Source organism: Telopea speciosissima, chromosome 9 (assembly GCF_018873765.1).
Source record: "Telopea speciosissima isolate NSW1024214 ecotype Mountain lineage chromosome 9, Tspe_v1, whole genome shotgun sequence".
Classification (NCBI taxonomy): domain Eukaryota; kingdom Viridiplantae; phylum Streptophyta; class Magnoliopsida; order Proteales; family Proteaceae; genus Telopea; species Telopea speciosissima.
The window spans coordinates 3016357-3033549 of record NC_057924.1 but is presented as its reverse complement, the minus strand read 5'-3'; the positions used below and the strand labels follow the sequence as shown (position 1 = coordinate 3033549).

The 17193-nt window shown below is 38.8% G+C and overlaps 1 protein-coding gene across 1 annotated transcript in view; it reads right to left on the bottom strand.

The window, feature by feature from the left end:
- LOC122640511 (E3 ubiquitin-protein ligase UPL5-like) overlaps positions 1–9603 on the bottom strand; it is a 33268-nt gene extending 23665 nt beyond the window's left edge. The window contains exon 1 of the mRNA XM_043833722.1: positions 7505–9603. Within this exon, the coding sequence (XP_043689657.1) occupies positions 7505–9341 (1837 nt within the window). The 5' untranslated portion in view covers positions 9342–9603. The remainder of the gene's footprint in view (positions 1–7504) is intronic.
- Between the last annotated feature and the right edge of the window lie 7590 nt (positions 9604–17193).

Sequence of the window (17193 nt, the reverse complement as noted above, 5' to 3'; positions counted from 1 at the left end):
TTCAAAATCAGCGTTTTGTTCTGGCATGTCCAAGGCAGAAGGGAAAGATTTCATGGAGGATTGCTCTAAAGCACAAGGATCTATTGATAAATAACTCGAGATGGCTCATTGGGACAGGTGACATTAATTTCTGGCTAGATAATTGGTCAGGATGGGGCCCCCTATTACATCATGTTGATGGAGCGATCAATCTTGACCTGGATATTAGAGTTAAAGAAGTATTGCAAGTGGATGGCTCTTGGAACAACAATGTTTTGATGCAGATTGATTCCCAGGAAGTCAGAGAGGGTATTTTGAATGCAATTATCTTTCAGACAAGGAAGATAGATTAGTTTGGGCTCCTACTGTAAATGGGATCTTCTCTACTAAATCTGTCTGGAATCAGGTAAGAGACTCTGCTACTCAGAAACCATTTGCTAAATGGATATGGTGCAGCATGCTTCCCCCTAAAATTGGTTTCTTCTCATGGCAGCTATTATGTGGGGATATACCAATTGATGAATCATTGAAGGGGTTGGGTATTCCTTTAGCTTCTAAATGCCTTTGTTGTGCCTCCTCTGTTTGTGAATCAACCTCACATTGTTTGGTGGAGGGAGTGACAGCATCCAAGGTGTGGCAGTTTTTCAGTTTAATTTTTGATATGGTGAGAAACTCATCCGAAGATGCCAGGACCCATATGTTATTTTGGCAGGAGCAAGCCAAGTGGAAAGGGCTTAGTGGTAAAATCATGGGTTTGATCCCATCTCTCCTTTATTGGGAATTGTGGAAGGAAAGGAATAACAAGAGACAAGGTGGGAGACCAAGACCTGCTAGCCTAATTGTGGAGGTGGTTAAAAATTGGGTGAAGGAGATGCCAGTTATTAGCTCTGCTAATAGACCTTTTTCCTTTAGTGACAAAATTGTTCTACAAGTTTTTAATATTGTTCCTATTTCCCCCCGCTTAAAAGCTCCTGTAGCAGTTTATTGGTGCCCTCCTTTTTCAGCAGTCAAACTCAATGTGGATGGTGCGTGTAGGGGCATTCCTGGTATGGGAGGAGGAGGGGGAATTATTAGAAATGAAAGAGGACAAGTCCTGGCAGCTTTTATGGGGAATGTACAAACTCCATGGCGGAATTCAAGGCCTTAAGAGATGGCCTTAGGCTTTGTGCGGAAAGAGGTTTTGTTGATTTTCATGTTAACTCCGACTCAGCCTTAGTGGTGCATTGTGTTTCAAGAGGTAGATGCAACACTTGGAAGGGATGGTATTGTCTCCACGAGATAATGACACTTTTTGAAGCCCTTCGACCTATGGTCTCATTCACTTTCAAGGAAGGCAATAGAGTGGCTGATTGGTTAGCCAATTATGCCTGTGATGCAACATCAAGTACAACTTACTTCTTGGGCTGACATTCCACATGAATTAAAGATAATTATTAGGGAAGAAGTTTTGGGTTTACCAGTTCTACGTACATAGATTCCTTTTTTTTTGGGGGGGGGGTTCAAGGGAAAATTTGTACAGGTTACTTTTTGAGGAGAGTGAGATTCTTTTGTATCCTGGGTTGTCCCCCCCCCCCTTGTAATTCTTGACCAGATATGATTTGATTTTTAATAAAATGGCAGGGGCTGTCCCGAGTCCCAGATAATATTCGGGGTAAAAAAAATAATAATAAAGGACCTGAACATTTATCAAATTTACCATGCAAGGAACAGATGCTTAAAGTTTATAACATCCTACATCCAAAAATGCTCCACTTGAATTGCACGACATCACTTTCACCTACCACCCAATCATACAGGATATCATAGGAATTAACCAATTTTCTCCTTCTATTTATTATTATTTTTTTTATTTTGGTGGGGGTGGGGTTGATTTCAAGTGCGGCTCACATGGCAACTGATTGGTCTAACCCACCATTCCACAATGACATGAAGTTAACCAAACAGGTTGACAGCTGAATTTATACACGCATTGCCTTTAGTTAGCTCAATTTCCGTTTCCTTTATTTTCCGGTCTAGCTACTTTTCTAATTTCCACTTTAAGTTTAGTATGGGCCTAGCCAAATCAGAAGCTTGGTCTTTTTTCTTGTGTATGTGTGTGCATGTTTTTGGCTTTAACTTAGCTTGTTAGCTGATTATGTTTTAAGTTAGACACAGCTGGCTACATGGAATAGTATGGCTTTTCAAAATTATGAATTGGTAAGATTTATTATGAGCCTTGGGCTATATAAACTAAGAGCAACAATTTGAGCTAGTTTTTCAAAGTTTCTTGGTTAAAGAGAGCATCATTTTTGTGTCTTTCAAGTTAGTTTATAGCTGGTTTTATATTAAGTTAGATGAGGATGACCACATATTTTCAAGTTACAAATTAGTTTGTGTTAAGGACCTTGGGCTATATAGACTAAAGAACAACCACAACCTAGTTTTCTAAAGATTTTTAATGTTTTCCATGATCCATTGCACCATCAAGGAGCAAAAGTTGCAATACTGGTTTATGGATTAATCTCTACCAACAGTTTTCTGCTTGGTTTGCTTCAAATCCCTGGTAGTTGGAGTTATGGAGATCAACCTTGGAATCAAGAGGCTTTAAGAGAAGTAGAACGAAAACAGAGTATATGGTTTGTAACTTTAGTTTCACTAGGATGGATAATGAGATGATGAAAATTGATGAAAGAGATTTCACAAAGTGATTATTTTAGGTATTTGGGCTCAATCATAAATAAAGACGGTGACAACAAGGATGGTGTTTCACAAAGAATTAAAATAGGATGGATGAAGTGAAGAGGTGTGCCCAGAGTGTTGTATGATCGTTATATTCCTTTAAAGCTTAAAGGAAAATTAAATAAGACAATCATATGACTGGCTATGATGTATGGTGTAGAATGTTGGACAGTTAAGAAGCGTCATATAGATAAACTAAGTGTAGTGGAGATGAGGATGTTGAGATGGATGTGTGGCAAAACTAGGAATGATAAAGTAAGGAAAGACCTAGTAGAGCTGATATGGGAGTAGCCTCGATACATGATAAGCTACAAAAAAGTCGTTTGAGGTGGCACGACCATGTTCAACATAGGCTTTGGGATGCCCCAGTACGGAGGAGTGATTTGATTCAGATTGAAGGAGCTAGAAGAGCTAGGGGCAGACCTAAAATGACCCGAGGAGAAGTGGTGAGGAAAGACATGCATAGCTTAGGCCTTGTATCAAGTATGGCCTTGAATAGAGCTGATTGGAGGGCATGGATCCTTGTAGCCGACCCCATTGAGTTGGGATAGGGCTGAGTAGTTGTTGTTCAATGCTGTTTCTATTCGTTTTTGAACTATTTATGCAAATATTATAATTTCCTACAACCCTAAATCCTAACACCATTAGATCAAAAACATGGTTATGGCCATCAATCCAACTTAAACTTCAGCAACATGTTAGAGAAATCAAACCTGAACGCTAGAAACTCTGAAAGTAATCCTTCATATATCAAATACACCTCCTAAAATACCCTCCATTACCATTGTAAGTTGTAACAATTTAAGAACTTGAGAACCAGAACCGGTGAAGAAGAGAGCTGAGAGAAAGGGAAGATATCGATGGAAAGGGGGACTGACTAGAGAAAAAGAACCGATACTAGCAGTCCCCCCAAAGCCTTTATATGATTATATCTGACAGAGTACATTGCACAAACTCATATTTGTAATAGGAATCAGAAATAGAAACTAGTTATAACTCAAATAGACTAACTTAGAGACAACTCCTAAACACACTACGACTCCAAGACACCAAGTCACGATAGAGAGAAAACTCCCCCAATCGTGTTACAATAGATTGTCCCCATGGTATAATAGTTAACAACCATCATTTTCAACCACTTGACCTAGGTCAACCTTAAACCCCAAACTCCCACTTAAATAATTTACTTCTTGGCTGGTACTTCAGACCTCATAGAATCAAGATTGCTGCAATTGAAGGAGGGTGGTTTCCCAGGCAAGGCCATTTAGTCACATGGGATCCAAATGCGAGTCAAAAGTGTGTGGCTTGGTTCTAATTTCAGCCTTTCAGACACAGTCAGTGATGCCTAGACCATTCAAAGAACTGATACTTAGAACTGGAGCGGTTTGAGATATAGATCAATTTGCCATAGGATGGGGCACAGGCACTTGAAAAGAGTGCAATAGCCAATAGGAGGATATTTAACTGAATATTCTACACCTTAAGATTTTGAGTACTGGAGTATATTGTAGTAGTCTATTTTAGGGGAATTTGCCATAGGATGAGACTTGTTGGGGGAAAATTTATCAACAATGTATGGTCTGAACTATTGGTTTATGCAATCACTGGGCCTACTCTTATGATTTTATTTTTCAGCATCGAAGTACCACATATAGGAGGAAAACTTCATTTTTATCCTTGTTGTACTAGGCTTTACTACTGAGAGGGGGGTGAATCAGTAGTCACAAAAATTCTTTTCAAAAACTGAGTCCCACTGACAGTCAACTGATCATTGAGCACACACACTGGCTGCCAAGGCCCAAGAGATGATTTAAGTAACCTGTAAGCACTACTGGCTGGGGCACCCCATTGGCCAGCTACAATTCGTGAGTACCCCTGCCTTCCACCAAGATTGACAAGGCCAACCAGGAGTAACACACCCACTCTGCACACACCACAACACTTCACAAAGTACAAGAGACAAACCACAACACAAAAATATACGTGGTTCGACAATAAGCCTACATCCACGGTGCAATACCCAAGTTAGGTTTCATATTTGCCCAATACTCTCCAACACTGCTACAACAAATATGGCTTTAGTCATTGATCATACAAAGACGAAGGGCAACTACCCCATACACTCACAACCCCAACTATGAGTACCTAGGTCCGTCTAGAATTTTTATCAAACACCTTATGAGCAACAACTCAAAAGGGTATGCCAATGCAATAAAGTGGTTGAAAATAAAACTCAATCCCAACTAAGATCAACTAGGCATCTACCATAACATTCACTATAACCTAGGATCTAAGAATGTAAAAGTTGGGAAGAAATCACCTAAGTGGGCTACCCACTTGAAGTTCTCGACACACAACAACAACCACAAGCTCCACCATGCTCTTTAAACCCTTAATGATGTAATCAAGCTTGAAGAAGATGAACCCAATCCTCCAAATGCTCAAAACATCAAAGAACTTGAGATTTTCGATTTTAGGGCACACTTGGGCTCTATCTCTTCATTCCAACAGATTCCTCTCGTTCTTGTGAGAAAACTACAACTTGGAACACCCAAATCCGAGCTAAAATGACAAAGTTATGGCCATTTAAAGTTCCAGGGGCATTCTGGGTATTTTAGGCACTTTTCGTGACATGGGGAGCATCACTATTTGAAGTCGTTACAATCCACGCATAATTCATGAGGTTGGCAGCTTTTAAAACCATCAGATTTGAATATTCCTGGCATAACAAACATTAGCCGTCAATTCTGACAGCTAGTGTCAACGATAAAGTGAGGCATTTAATTCCAATAAAATGGTATCTTCAAGACCGTGTATCGTGTGCAGGCGCACACATAAATATCCGGTTTCTCAAGCCTCTAACAAGAAACAGGGTCGCACACGCACGCCTTTCTACCTGGTCAAACAACTTTTCAAGAAAGGGAACCTCGCAGGACCACCAGTATTCAATGAAGTGCCAGTTACCGAGGAACTTTTAAACTCAACTAGTAAAAGCTTGAGCGCCCGAGTCTGACGCAGTCCCCTCAGCGCGTGCTATACGATCCAAATATAGGTTGTCGTGGCCGACTATGAGCCAACTATCCGGAATCAGCTCAAGTTTTGACATTTGCACAAAAGCCCTTGCGCCATTTGCACAATTTTCTACGACACCTTTCCACAATTTTGAAATATCTTTTAACCCCTTTTAGTTTTCTAATATTATTTCGTATTAACCCCTAGGGCCAAAATGGCCCCGATTAACTCCAAAACCTTGATTTGATAAAATGCTTTGAAATCGACTAAGGCATGGAAGCCTTTGGTTTGCACCAGGCTCGGAATGGCAGCCCGTGCACGGCCAAGGCATGGCCCTTGTGTCGCCCCTTGTACCCCCCATGCGTGCAAGCTTGACTGCCTAGCCTAGCACCCCTGTGCTGCCCATGCGTGCAAGCTTGATTGCCTAGCCTAGCACCCCTGTGCCGCCCATGCGTGCAAGCCTAACTGCCTAGCCTAGCACCCCAGTGGCCTCTTCTGCCCAGCTATACCAAGCCCAGGTAGCCTTGCCACTGCCTCAAAAGGCCATGTGGCCTATCATTTGCCACATCACTCAAGAACTCATGTCGCTACATTAGGCCACCTCAATAGCTCCATTGCCACATCACCACCTAAGCTCCTGATGGCCCCCACAACCTTATGAACACCACCAAGCAAACCATTGTCATTTCCAACAATAAATCATACAACACATCTTCAAGGCCATGACCACCATACATAGACTCATACAAATTACCAAAACGCCCCTTGGGATTTCCAAACACGTCACAACCATACATCTTACAAACATCTTATTTTCATTGCTGGCCTGAATTATACAGCCCTGACATATTTTCCAAATTTTCCTTGTCCTTTTCAACTAACTAGGTTTGTGACTTTGTGCCCAACCAATTGTCTATTAAATGTATCTAGAATTCCTTAGCCAGACTAATCCACGTAAAAATAATTGATAGAGAGGAAAAGGACCATGTCAATGTCTTTTTTCTCCTGAATCATTAACAACCATGCATTAGAAGCCATGAATAAGAAAGCACCGCATAATTTATGTTAATGGTAAAAGCAGAATCGGGTCCCCACCCACATTCCCAACTACCTACAAGATGGACACTTGACTTCCCAAAAAACCACTCATAACTGTCTAAAAGACCCATCCTCCATCAGGAAAAGAAGCCTAAATATCCCAAGAGATAACCTAGAATGAGAAACTGATGTGAAATATAATTGTCATCACAACAAATGAAGAGCATCTGGATTCTAAAAGTGGAAGCAACATTCGTTCTTCTAAGAAACATGATCCACACAATGACATTGAATTTGGAAGAGTATCTGGATTCCAAAAGTTTCTATAAGGAAATGGGAAGGGATTGAATGCAAGGATAACAATTGGATGATTCTTTGTTCATTCTTCTCCTTTAGATCATATAATGCATTATTTTGCACAAATGCCACAATCTAACACCTCCCCGCCCCCCCCCCCCCAAAAAAAAAAAAAAAGAAGAAGGAAAAGGACTCTGTTCCTAAGTCAGTTTCAAATGTTGTAAGCTGGAAAAAGTGAATAATTGGGAGTAGATGATTCCAATGGGCATTTAACGTCAGACTCTTGAGGTAGCAAGGAGGAAGCTAAAATAGACTAAAATACTGATTAGAGCAACATATTCATGCATAAATACATACAAAGTTTTTTCTGATAAACTTTTTGATTAACAAAGACGGTATAGGCAATCAAAATTTGGGAAGAAAAACTAAGAAAATCACATTCAGGATAACAAAAACTCACCAGGATTAGGAAAGAATCTTCTGCCATCATTTGGACATGCGAGGAAAAGGGCATTTTGAGGATTGAATATTGCTTGGCACACCAAGCAGAACCACTCTCTCAAGACACCAGGACCCGTAGCTTCTTCATTTTTGAACTCCATGAAAAGGCCACCATGCAATGCTTCAGGCTCGGCATTCGTGATATACTCAAATGATTCAGACAGTAATTGAGGCCTGTCAATGAGCATCTCATGGAGTTCTTCATACTCATCCTTCACCTCAGGAAACATCATCATCGCCAAATGCCTCCTAGATTCAAAATCAGTCACATCTTTATGCTCAAGAAACCAGCGGTGCTCATCACTTCGCTTTGTGTATCTAATAAGTGCATTCAGTGCAGTTCGCCTTGCCCTCATAACTGAACGAAGTTTGTCTTCACCGCCGTGATAAAGTTTGGAAATGCTATTCAATTCCTTCAAAATAGCAAGATATTGAGACCACACAAGTGGGCGAGCTTCACTTTCTCCAGCTACTTTAGCAGATAGAAACCCCTCCACTTTTATTAAGCATTGATCAATTTTTTCAAGCAACTCAAGGAAAATATTGTGGAGTAATTCAATCTCACCCCCACAGAATGGAATTTTATCACCAGCCTCAAGCAAAGTAATACGCATGGGACCATTCCCCACCAATTGGTCTTCAATTGCTTTTCTCAAGGGCAACAAGAACGCAGAGAAATCACGGACGTCACTTACCGATAACGCAACGCACTGCGGAGAGTTCATACCCACCTCTAAACTCGCAGACAGCCGGTTTGCCAACTCACGTACAAATGGGTAAAACTCTCGAATTACAACCGACGCCTTCTCATTACCAAAATATCTAGACTCGTGTGCCACAGAGAAGGTTTCCAACAATGAACCAAGAGTGTTTCGACATAATATGTACAGTGGATCCTCACGAGAAGTTCTGGTGAGCAACTTACAGAATTCCAGCACAATGGAAGCACAGTGAGCTTGCACGGGTTTTGGTAGTAAGTCGTTATCCTGTGTGAGAAAAAGCCGAATTGAATCCTCCGCACACTGCTTGTTCCCTTTAACGGGAGAAAGGAAGAGCATAACGAGCGCAGTGGGGGCTCCAGCGGACTTGAAGATCTGGATATGCCCAGATGCCATTTCATAATCGTCCTTGGGAGTCATCCGCAAGAACTCCTCCACCCGGGCTTTAACATATCTATAGGAACCGGGTGGCTGGAGTGCCTCCTCTCTACAGAGTCGACATATAGAGGAGACCAAATCGTTGACAACCTGCCAAGTACGAGGATACTCGGTGCTCCTCATACGTCCGACGAGCTGAAGACCAGCATCGTTCTGGATAGAACACTGGGCAAGAGACTGTTCCCACTGCAACTGTTTGCCTCGGTATATCAAACGTTGCTCAATTATAGGAATCCCCGTTATTTTGCGAATCTGTTCATGAACAGATTTCACAGAATCATCAGGTCCGGCATGAATAACAATAGTATTACCACCAGATATTGATCGCACAAAGAACTGCAATTTAGAAAACGAGCACCCGACACCTCCATCGGTGGAGCCACTATAAGAAACCGATCGAACATCAGAAACCCTGGTTCCAAAATCCGATTCATTCACACCGACACTGGTACTGGTGTGCCCTAACCTAGCGTCCCCTCCAAAGGACGAATTGACAGCGTCGGCTTCATCCCTCTTCATCCTTCTCAATAAATCGGAGAAATCATCATCAGAGGGCCCATAATCATCCAATTTCCTCTTAGAAGAGATCCGATCGAGACGTTGATGGAAGAAATCAATCGAATTTTCTCTGACAGACATTGGGATCAAGAAACAGCAGCTTCAAGCCACATAAAGAAAGATACCATCCATTTCCTTCGAGACCAAACCCCAACCCTGACCTTAAACTAGAAAGATAAAGAGAAAGAACGATAAAGGAAGATTGGGGCTTGAAGGAGAGAATTGAGAGAAAGTAAAGGCTGCGAACGAAGTCATTGGGGTTAGAAGAAAGGAGATTTTGAGAGAACCCAAAAACGGAAAACGGAGGATTTCGTTTATTTCGGAACGAGTATGACAGAGAGAGAGAAGGTCACGACTCTGTCACAACTCACAACTGGACTCGAAGCACTCCACAACCCGCGCGCTCTTCGTCAGCAAAAATACACTCTGAGCTGGATTCCTACGCTAAGTTTTAAAACAAGTGGAAGACAATGCCAGAAAAGTTGGTGGTAAACCATCCATAGCAGTTAGCACGGCGGCATTCACCATTAAAAAAAATAAAAGAAATAGCATGGCGGCCTTAAGAGGTCATGTGATCGACTCTCCTACGAAAAGTCGGTGCGCTGATCTTGTTGGATCGATTTAATTCGATTTTGATCATGTTGAATTGATTTTGATCTAATATTAAACCAAATTGACACTAAATCATAAACTCGATTAAGTTTCGCTTTAACCATTGTTCGTAACGTTGTTGATATTTTTGCACACGTTTTCATTGGTTTCCGCATTGGTATAGAGCCTACACTGCCTTTTTTAGGAACCCTCTTCTTTAAAAATCATGTTTTTTTTTGGGTAAATTACACGTCACCCCCTTATTTTCAAACGAAGCTCAAATCAACCCTTGTATTAGACCCCAATATGACAAATTAATCCCTACCGTTAGTTTTATGTTATTAAGTGATGATGTCAACCAGTTAAATAAATTTGAATCCCTAAACTATCCTGGACATCCAAACATAGATTTTGAAGGTACTAGTGTAAATTTAATTCTAATGTTTTAGTACAAAGGTAAAATAGTCCTTTCACACCAATAACTAACAGCAATCTAACACCGTTACTGTAGAAGTGGACGGATGAGTATTTTCAAAAACCACGGGGTGATTTGAGTTTCGTTGGAAAACCATGGGTGACGTGTGATTTACTCTTTTTTTTTAAGTTTTTTAGGTTTTTTTTTGTTTTTTGGTAGAAACTTTTTAGGTTTCTTACTAAATTCTTTTTCCATTTGTGAAAAAAAAACTTCCACCTTAAAAATTAGTAATAAAAATCATGTTTTTTTTTGGTCGATTTGGTTTTGGGTTTGATGCGGTTTCTAATTTTTGTCGGTATAGTCGATTTGGTTTTTACGAATCTCCAAAATACTAATCATAAACCACCAAATAAGGGCAGAAGAGGTATGTCTTATGGGCAAAAGATCACAGCCAGGCTGTGTGGCCCAACAAAAACGCATGGGTCAATGAAAAGGTACACAAAAGAATTAAAGGGGATGCAATTTTTTCATTTCAGGGAAGTGGGTAGTCATTTCACGCGGTCCTATTTTGAGGTTCAGGGATTTTTTTTCCCCATATTTCATGTAAGAAATGGACTTTCATCCTTCAACTTAAAAGTAAAAATCAATAAGCATGAACGGTGGGAGGATCATAACTTCAATCCTGTATAAGATTATAAGTATTCTACTTGTTAAGCAATATATATTACTGACAACTTTCTAATTTGTAAACATAATCTAAGATTTCAAGCATCAATTTATAGTTCCTTCTTTTTCACCCTATCATTGGTCATAATGTATTTTGATCCATGTCACCTTTTATTTCTCAAGCCAATGAGAGACCATTTGATTGGAATGTAGGGCAAAAGATCGTTGTTTGGTCGTGTAGCCCTTGCACCATTGCGAGCCAATGAGAGCATACGCAGGAGCATTAACATTGATGGATATTTTTTTTTAATTTTAGGAGAGACTAGATGGTAATTTTCGTGTGCTAATGTGTTTGGACATAGGAGCTAAATCGGATCCAAACTGGGTAGGAACCGAATAGAAACCGGAATTGTATAGGTTCAGTACAAGTATCGAATTTCAAAACGGAGACGAGACTTGGACTAGATCTAGATCACACTAATACTTGTTGGAACCGAACCAAATACCCGATTCCCTACCGATTTACACTGATACGTACACTATGGTATGAGAACTCACGAGCTTAAGCCTCCAATGCCACTACAACTCTACCACCGACCTCAACCGTCGGTGCCTTGAATTTTGGTTGCCAACATGGTGGCTCAACTGTAGGTGCCGTTATAGTGATTCCTCGTGGGTGTTCTTTTTAACCAGCTTTTGCATTAAATGATCATAACTCTATTCAAACTGTTACACATTTAAATGCTCGTTATGCAACCAACAGTTACAGTACATTCTCTTCCACAATGGTTAATGTTCATCAACCTCCACAGTTGACCAGTGGTTACATACCTTCAATTTCATCAGTTTCAGTATCTCTTAGCGGGAATAAGGTACCACAATTTCATCTGTTTCATGCATTTAAGGATCATTATGGGGCTCATCAATAGCTACAAATAAGGAGTGGTTAATGAGCTTCTTCAAATGGTTATAAAATCATAATAACCTTCAAATTCTCAACAATCAAGCAACACTAACCGTAATGACACAACTGACCAATGGTGTGCCAAATGTCATAGCATTACAATGACTCTCTACAAGTACAATGACTCTCTACAAGGAATGTCCTAACAAATATGGCCGTTAAAGCTCATTTGTCACCTAGTTTGGAATCATGTATTTTTGTTTTTATTTCAAAGGAGGAAATCAACGTGACTAACTCTCTTGATAGGACTCAGGAGGACCCAGTTCTTAATGTGTGAAACTATTTAGCCTACTTTTATTCCATAGTTTCATGAAACTTATAATTCAGAATTCATGTGTATTACAGTTCTTATCAATAAAACTTTGTTTACCAAAATAAATAAATATAAGGCTTATACTACCTTAAGATAGATAAAATCTAAATTGAAACCATTTGGTCTTATTCATCAAATTCTATACGACTATTGCTACCATGGCGTTTGGTTAATTTTAGTACTAATTGTCTTTTATTTTTAAACATGTAATTATTTTTCAAATATTTAGTTTTTAATGATATCCAACGTCTTGTTTTTATCAAAAGGCAAAGTGTGTTTAAATTGAAACTTGACATATCAATAAAAGAAGTTGCACCAATCTATGCACACAACTTAATACCTATTAAATTGGCCTATAATGTATGTATGTATTGTTTTAATTTGGAATTCAAAAATTCAATTTTTAAGAATATTTATCATTTATCAATCTTCAAGTACAACTTTCAACCCCCCCCCCCCCAAAAAAAAAAACTTCAAGTACAATAGCTTGTTTATAGCCACTGGGAAAATAAAAATATAAAGCAAAATGTTGATATGTCTGAGTGATTTCATTTTTGTAATGTTTTTGATATTTGGATAGATACAGTACTAATTGAAAGTTTTCCTTCACTTTCGGAGAAGGAAGAATCTCTTCATCATTGGTGATTTGACCTTATGATTGGACTCTTGTATCATCATAAATTTCCATCTACTATTGTACACTGATGGATGACAATGGTGTAGGGATTCTTCTTAGACGGTGAGTGAGGAAAAACTCACTTTTTTTTTATTTTTTGGTAAAAGAGAAAAACTCACTGGGTCCATGGTAATATATTTATAAGTATCTTTTAATATTATGGGGTCAAAAACTCAAGACTCAAGTTTTTTTTCCTTTTTGCAAAAGCCCCCAAACCCCTCAAGGAGGAGAAGGGGGGGGGGAATTATTGAACCTTCAAAGGGCAAAAACTGTATTTCAAGACTCAAAAGGTCTTTCGAAAAGAAAGACAACCAAACCAGACTCAAGATTCAAAAGTGAATGCATATAGTAATGAAATCTCACTCTTACCTTTTTTTTGTTGGGATAGAAAATCTAACTCTAGATGTCTTTATTGAGGCACCTTATTGACCAACCTAAAGGAATCTATTGTGTTGGCCACTCACTTTTAGTGTTTTTTTTTCCATCTTCTTTATAGTCCTAACTTTTTATTATTATGTTTTTTATTAGGGAAAAAGATCTATATTCGGTGTTGTTTCCTAGCACTCCCACAAGGCACTGTGAGATGATGCCTCTGCCCCCTGGATAGATACCTAAATGTGCTCATCCATTGGCCCAGACGCTTGTGTAGAGACCATGTGACCAATTAGAGATCTCTTTCCCTTTTTAGTAATCAAAACACTATATCATCCAATAAAGTGAAATGTACATTTCCTTTAAGGGAAAATGAAACTTCAACATTTTTGGGTGTTATAATTGAATGATCAAGTTTCTCTACATCTACGATGAAGGAATCTTCACTTTCAAGGACATCAAACCCTTTGGATTGCATGAGGAAGGAGGGTATTTTCGACTTAGTACAATGATAGAAGTTTAATGATGACATAGTAGTCCAATGACATGGTCACATATTAGGTGAAGAAGAGATTTCTCTACTCCACTAGTGAAAGAAACCTTAATGCAGTGATATTTTCATCCTTTAACATTGATTCCCCACCCCCTCTTCTATATATATATATATATATCTCGTGGGCGCACTCGAAAGGAAAAAAAAATCCACATTTATGAAGAGTAACAAGTGTTTTTAGCACGTCATTTATATAATATTTTCACCCTATATTAGGGTTTTAGTTATCTAATTGACAATCCGTATAAGTGATACAGAATAGACAAAGGGTAAAATTGTCAAAATATGACATGATATCAATATCTTTAAAGGCACGGTTGATACAGATCGACACCAATACCAATATGTATCAATGCAATACCGATACCTAAAACCATGTCCTATATCACTAATAAGTGGATCAAAAAATACTTTGAAAATATTTGAACATTAGTTGCCAATCTAGAGGATGCTTTATGTTTTAAATGGTCAATATGACTAACTGAGGTATCACTAATTGTGTACCTGAATTTTTTGACATTTCTAGTACACACCTTGAGGCTTAAGTTAAGGAATGGAGGTAGTTTGCAATAGGGGATGCATTTAAAGATCAAACCAAGATGAATGTCATCTTTGATTAGTTTATATAACAATGTTTTTGGATAAATATTGACTTTGATCAAATAAAAACAACCACTTGGACAGACAAATCCCACCATAGGATTATTGCCTTATGATGGCAACCACTTATTAATTAATTAAATTTGTTACTGTTTAAGCCTTAAGGGTCGGTGGACTTAATTTAATCAATGAGGATAATTGAGATTTGAGAGCCTTACCTATACTTATGAAATGATAGAAGACAACTGCTAGGGTAGATGGTTGGTACCCCTGTCAGTAGAGTGTAGGGGTCACAGTAGATAATGGGTTAGAGTTAGACTCTAGTGTCTTCTTCAAGTGCCTTGAGGCATCACTTCCATGGTTTGAGATATCGGTATCGAATTGCCGATATTGCAATGTTTTGAAGGTAATTGATATCGATACCGTATTGATACTGTATCAATAAAATGGTACAGACAAAAGGTAAAACAGTAAAAAAATCCATTTGTCCGAAACCATGCACTAAAACCATGATCACTTCTTACTCCCCCACTTTATCCACCCTCATGTAACCAGACCTTAGGACCCGGATCCTCTATGGCGTGGTAGGGCGTCCAACGCACATCGGACAATCAGAGCACCCGGGCACGTAGCCCAGGACACTGACGTTGGATGAGGCTGCGTGCCCAGGTTCTCCTAGCCGTTTGATGTGCGCTAGACGTCCTATCGGGCCACATAGGAGCCCCATCCCATGTAACCCTTGTTGCACTATAGTGTACTCTCCAATGGTGGTAGTACAATATAAAGTGAGAAAAGTTTCCCACTCTTCTGCTGTATGATCACCCTTGAATGTTTTTTTTTTTTCAAAAATAAGTTTTTATCTCTCTTACCTTGATCATGTAGGCTCCATCTGGATGATACCATTTTCTATACCACCATTGGTGTGGCATGGAGAACCCTGAACCATATAAAAATGTTAAAGTCAGGAGATGGTTTTTGTGACTGTCACTGCTGCAAAAACAACCATCTTTCAAACGATTTAGATGATGAAGTTATGTCTATGTCGCAGTGATGCTTCTTAGAGCTGTGAACGGGGCATGTCCAGTTATGTCTATTTTGAATCATCGTTTGGCAAACGTTTGAATGGTTAACAAACATGTCTTTGTTTGAAATCTGGTTCAAACAATAGTTCTCCTTCTTGTTGTTGGGTTGTGTTGATGCCTTTCAACCATTGGTTAATTTATTTGAGAGATTTTTATATTTTTTTTGGAGGCCATGTTTTAATTTTTGGGTAAACGTTGCACTTCGGTTTTGGGCCTGGTTCTGGGTTTTTTTTTCTTTGTATATTTAGGCCATTTGTTAGACCTAACTCTCAAATTAATGGTCCCTTTGTTAGAAGAGTTGTGAACCATGGATTGAGGCTTCATAAAAGGATCATTGGATAGAAGTATGATATTCGCTTTTAGTATTTGGATCAAGATGAACTCTGTCTTTGGATTGCCCTTTAAAGTCCATTTATAGTATTTGATCCTGTAGAGCTGTCGGTTATCCCCTCCAATTCACTGCCCGCTTCAATTTCCTCCAATTCCTCACATAGGAGCGAAAATGACCACCCTACCCCACCTTGGGCAGTGTGGTCATTTCCACTCCTATGTGAGGAATTAGAGAAAATTAGAGCGGGCAGCAAATTGGAGGTGATAATTATTCGTTTCATCACTCGATTTACACAATAGGGGGCATCTATAATCTTAAAAAGAGTGACCAGTGGCATGACTCAGCTCCACTGTCTCTTTCACTGTAGGGAATAATCACAATTCGATAACTGTTTGGACAAGATATATAAATTTATCTTCAAAATTATTATTATTTCTGTTACTATAAAGACTGATCAACATCAAACAGGTGAATTAGTTCCATCAGCCACCATAATCATAATCTACTTTAGCCTTCCTTTGTCATATTCCACTATTATTATTACAGTATCACATACAATAATAGAAAGATATGTGGAGGATATGAGCTTAGCACTTAAAACAATATCCTTTACATTAGAGAAAGGTGATTCGACCTCGAAAAGAACTTTAATGCATGATTTCATTCTTTGAATAAGATGCTTGATGGGTCCTGCTTTGAGCATCAATAGAATAATTATGAAATCCCCACTCTTAGAATCATTATTAATCTTGGGATTTTGAAGGAAGCTTAAGTAAAGTCTGGGGCTACTTTGCATGATATAATTAAATTTTAAATTTTTTTCCTTGGTGTAATGACATAGTTGGAAAATCAGGTTTTGTCACTCAACTCGTCGTCTTTTAGAAAAACCTGGTGATTAGGCGTTGTCAAACCCAATCAAGGCGAGTCACCTTTTTTTCTTATTTTCAATGCCATAAATATATATAAATTAGTAAAAAATTTTAAAAAATATATATTTGGAAAAATTAGAAGAAAAAAAGTAATCAAGGAATCACATATCAATGCATTTTGAGTTTACATCATCGAACAAGAGAAGGGAGACGAAGAGTTGAGGGTTTCATACTATTTTAGAGTACGGATTTACTATTTTACTCAACTCAGTTTCTAAGTGAATTAGCTTTATGATTTAAAAAAAAAAAAACCAACTAAACTCGCCAAGTCTGTCATGACTCGGGTAAAAATATTGAGTCTTATTTGGCTCGAACAATTTATGACCTAGTCTCGTCATTTTTTACCTTAACCTAGTCTACACAACTCTTGACCAAGTTTTTCAAAATTTTGAATTGACTCGGGCGACTCGGCCCAGAGAAAATCCAGTTTTCCAACTATAT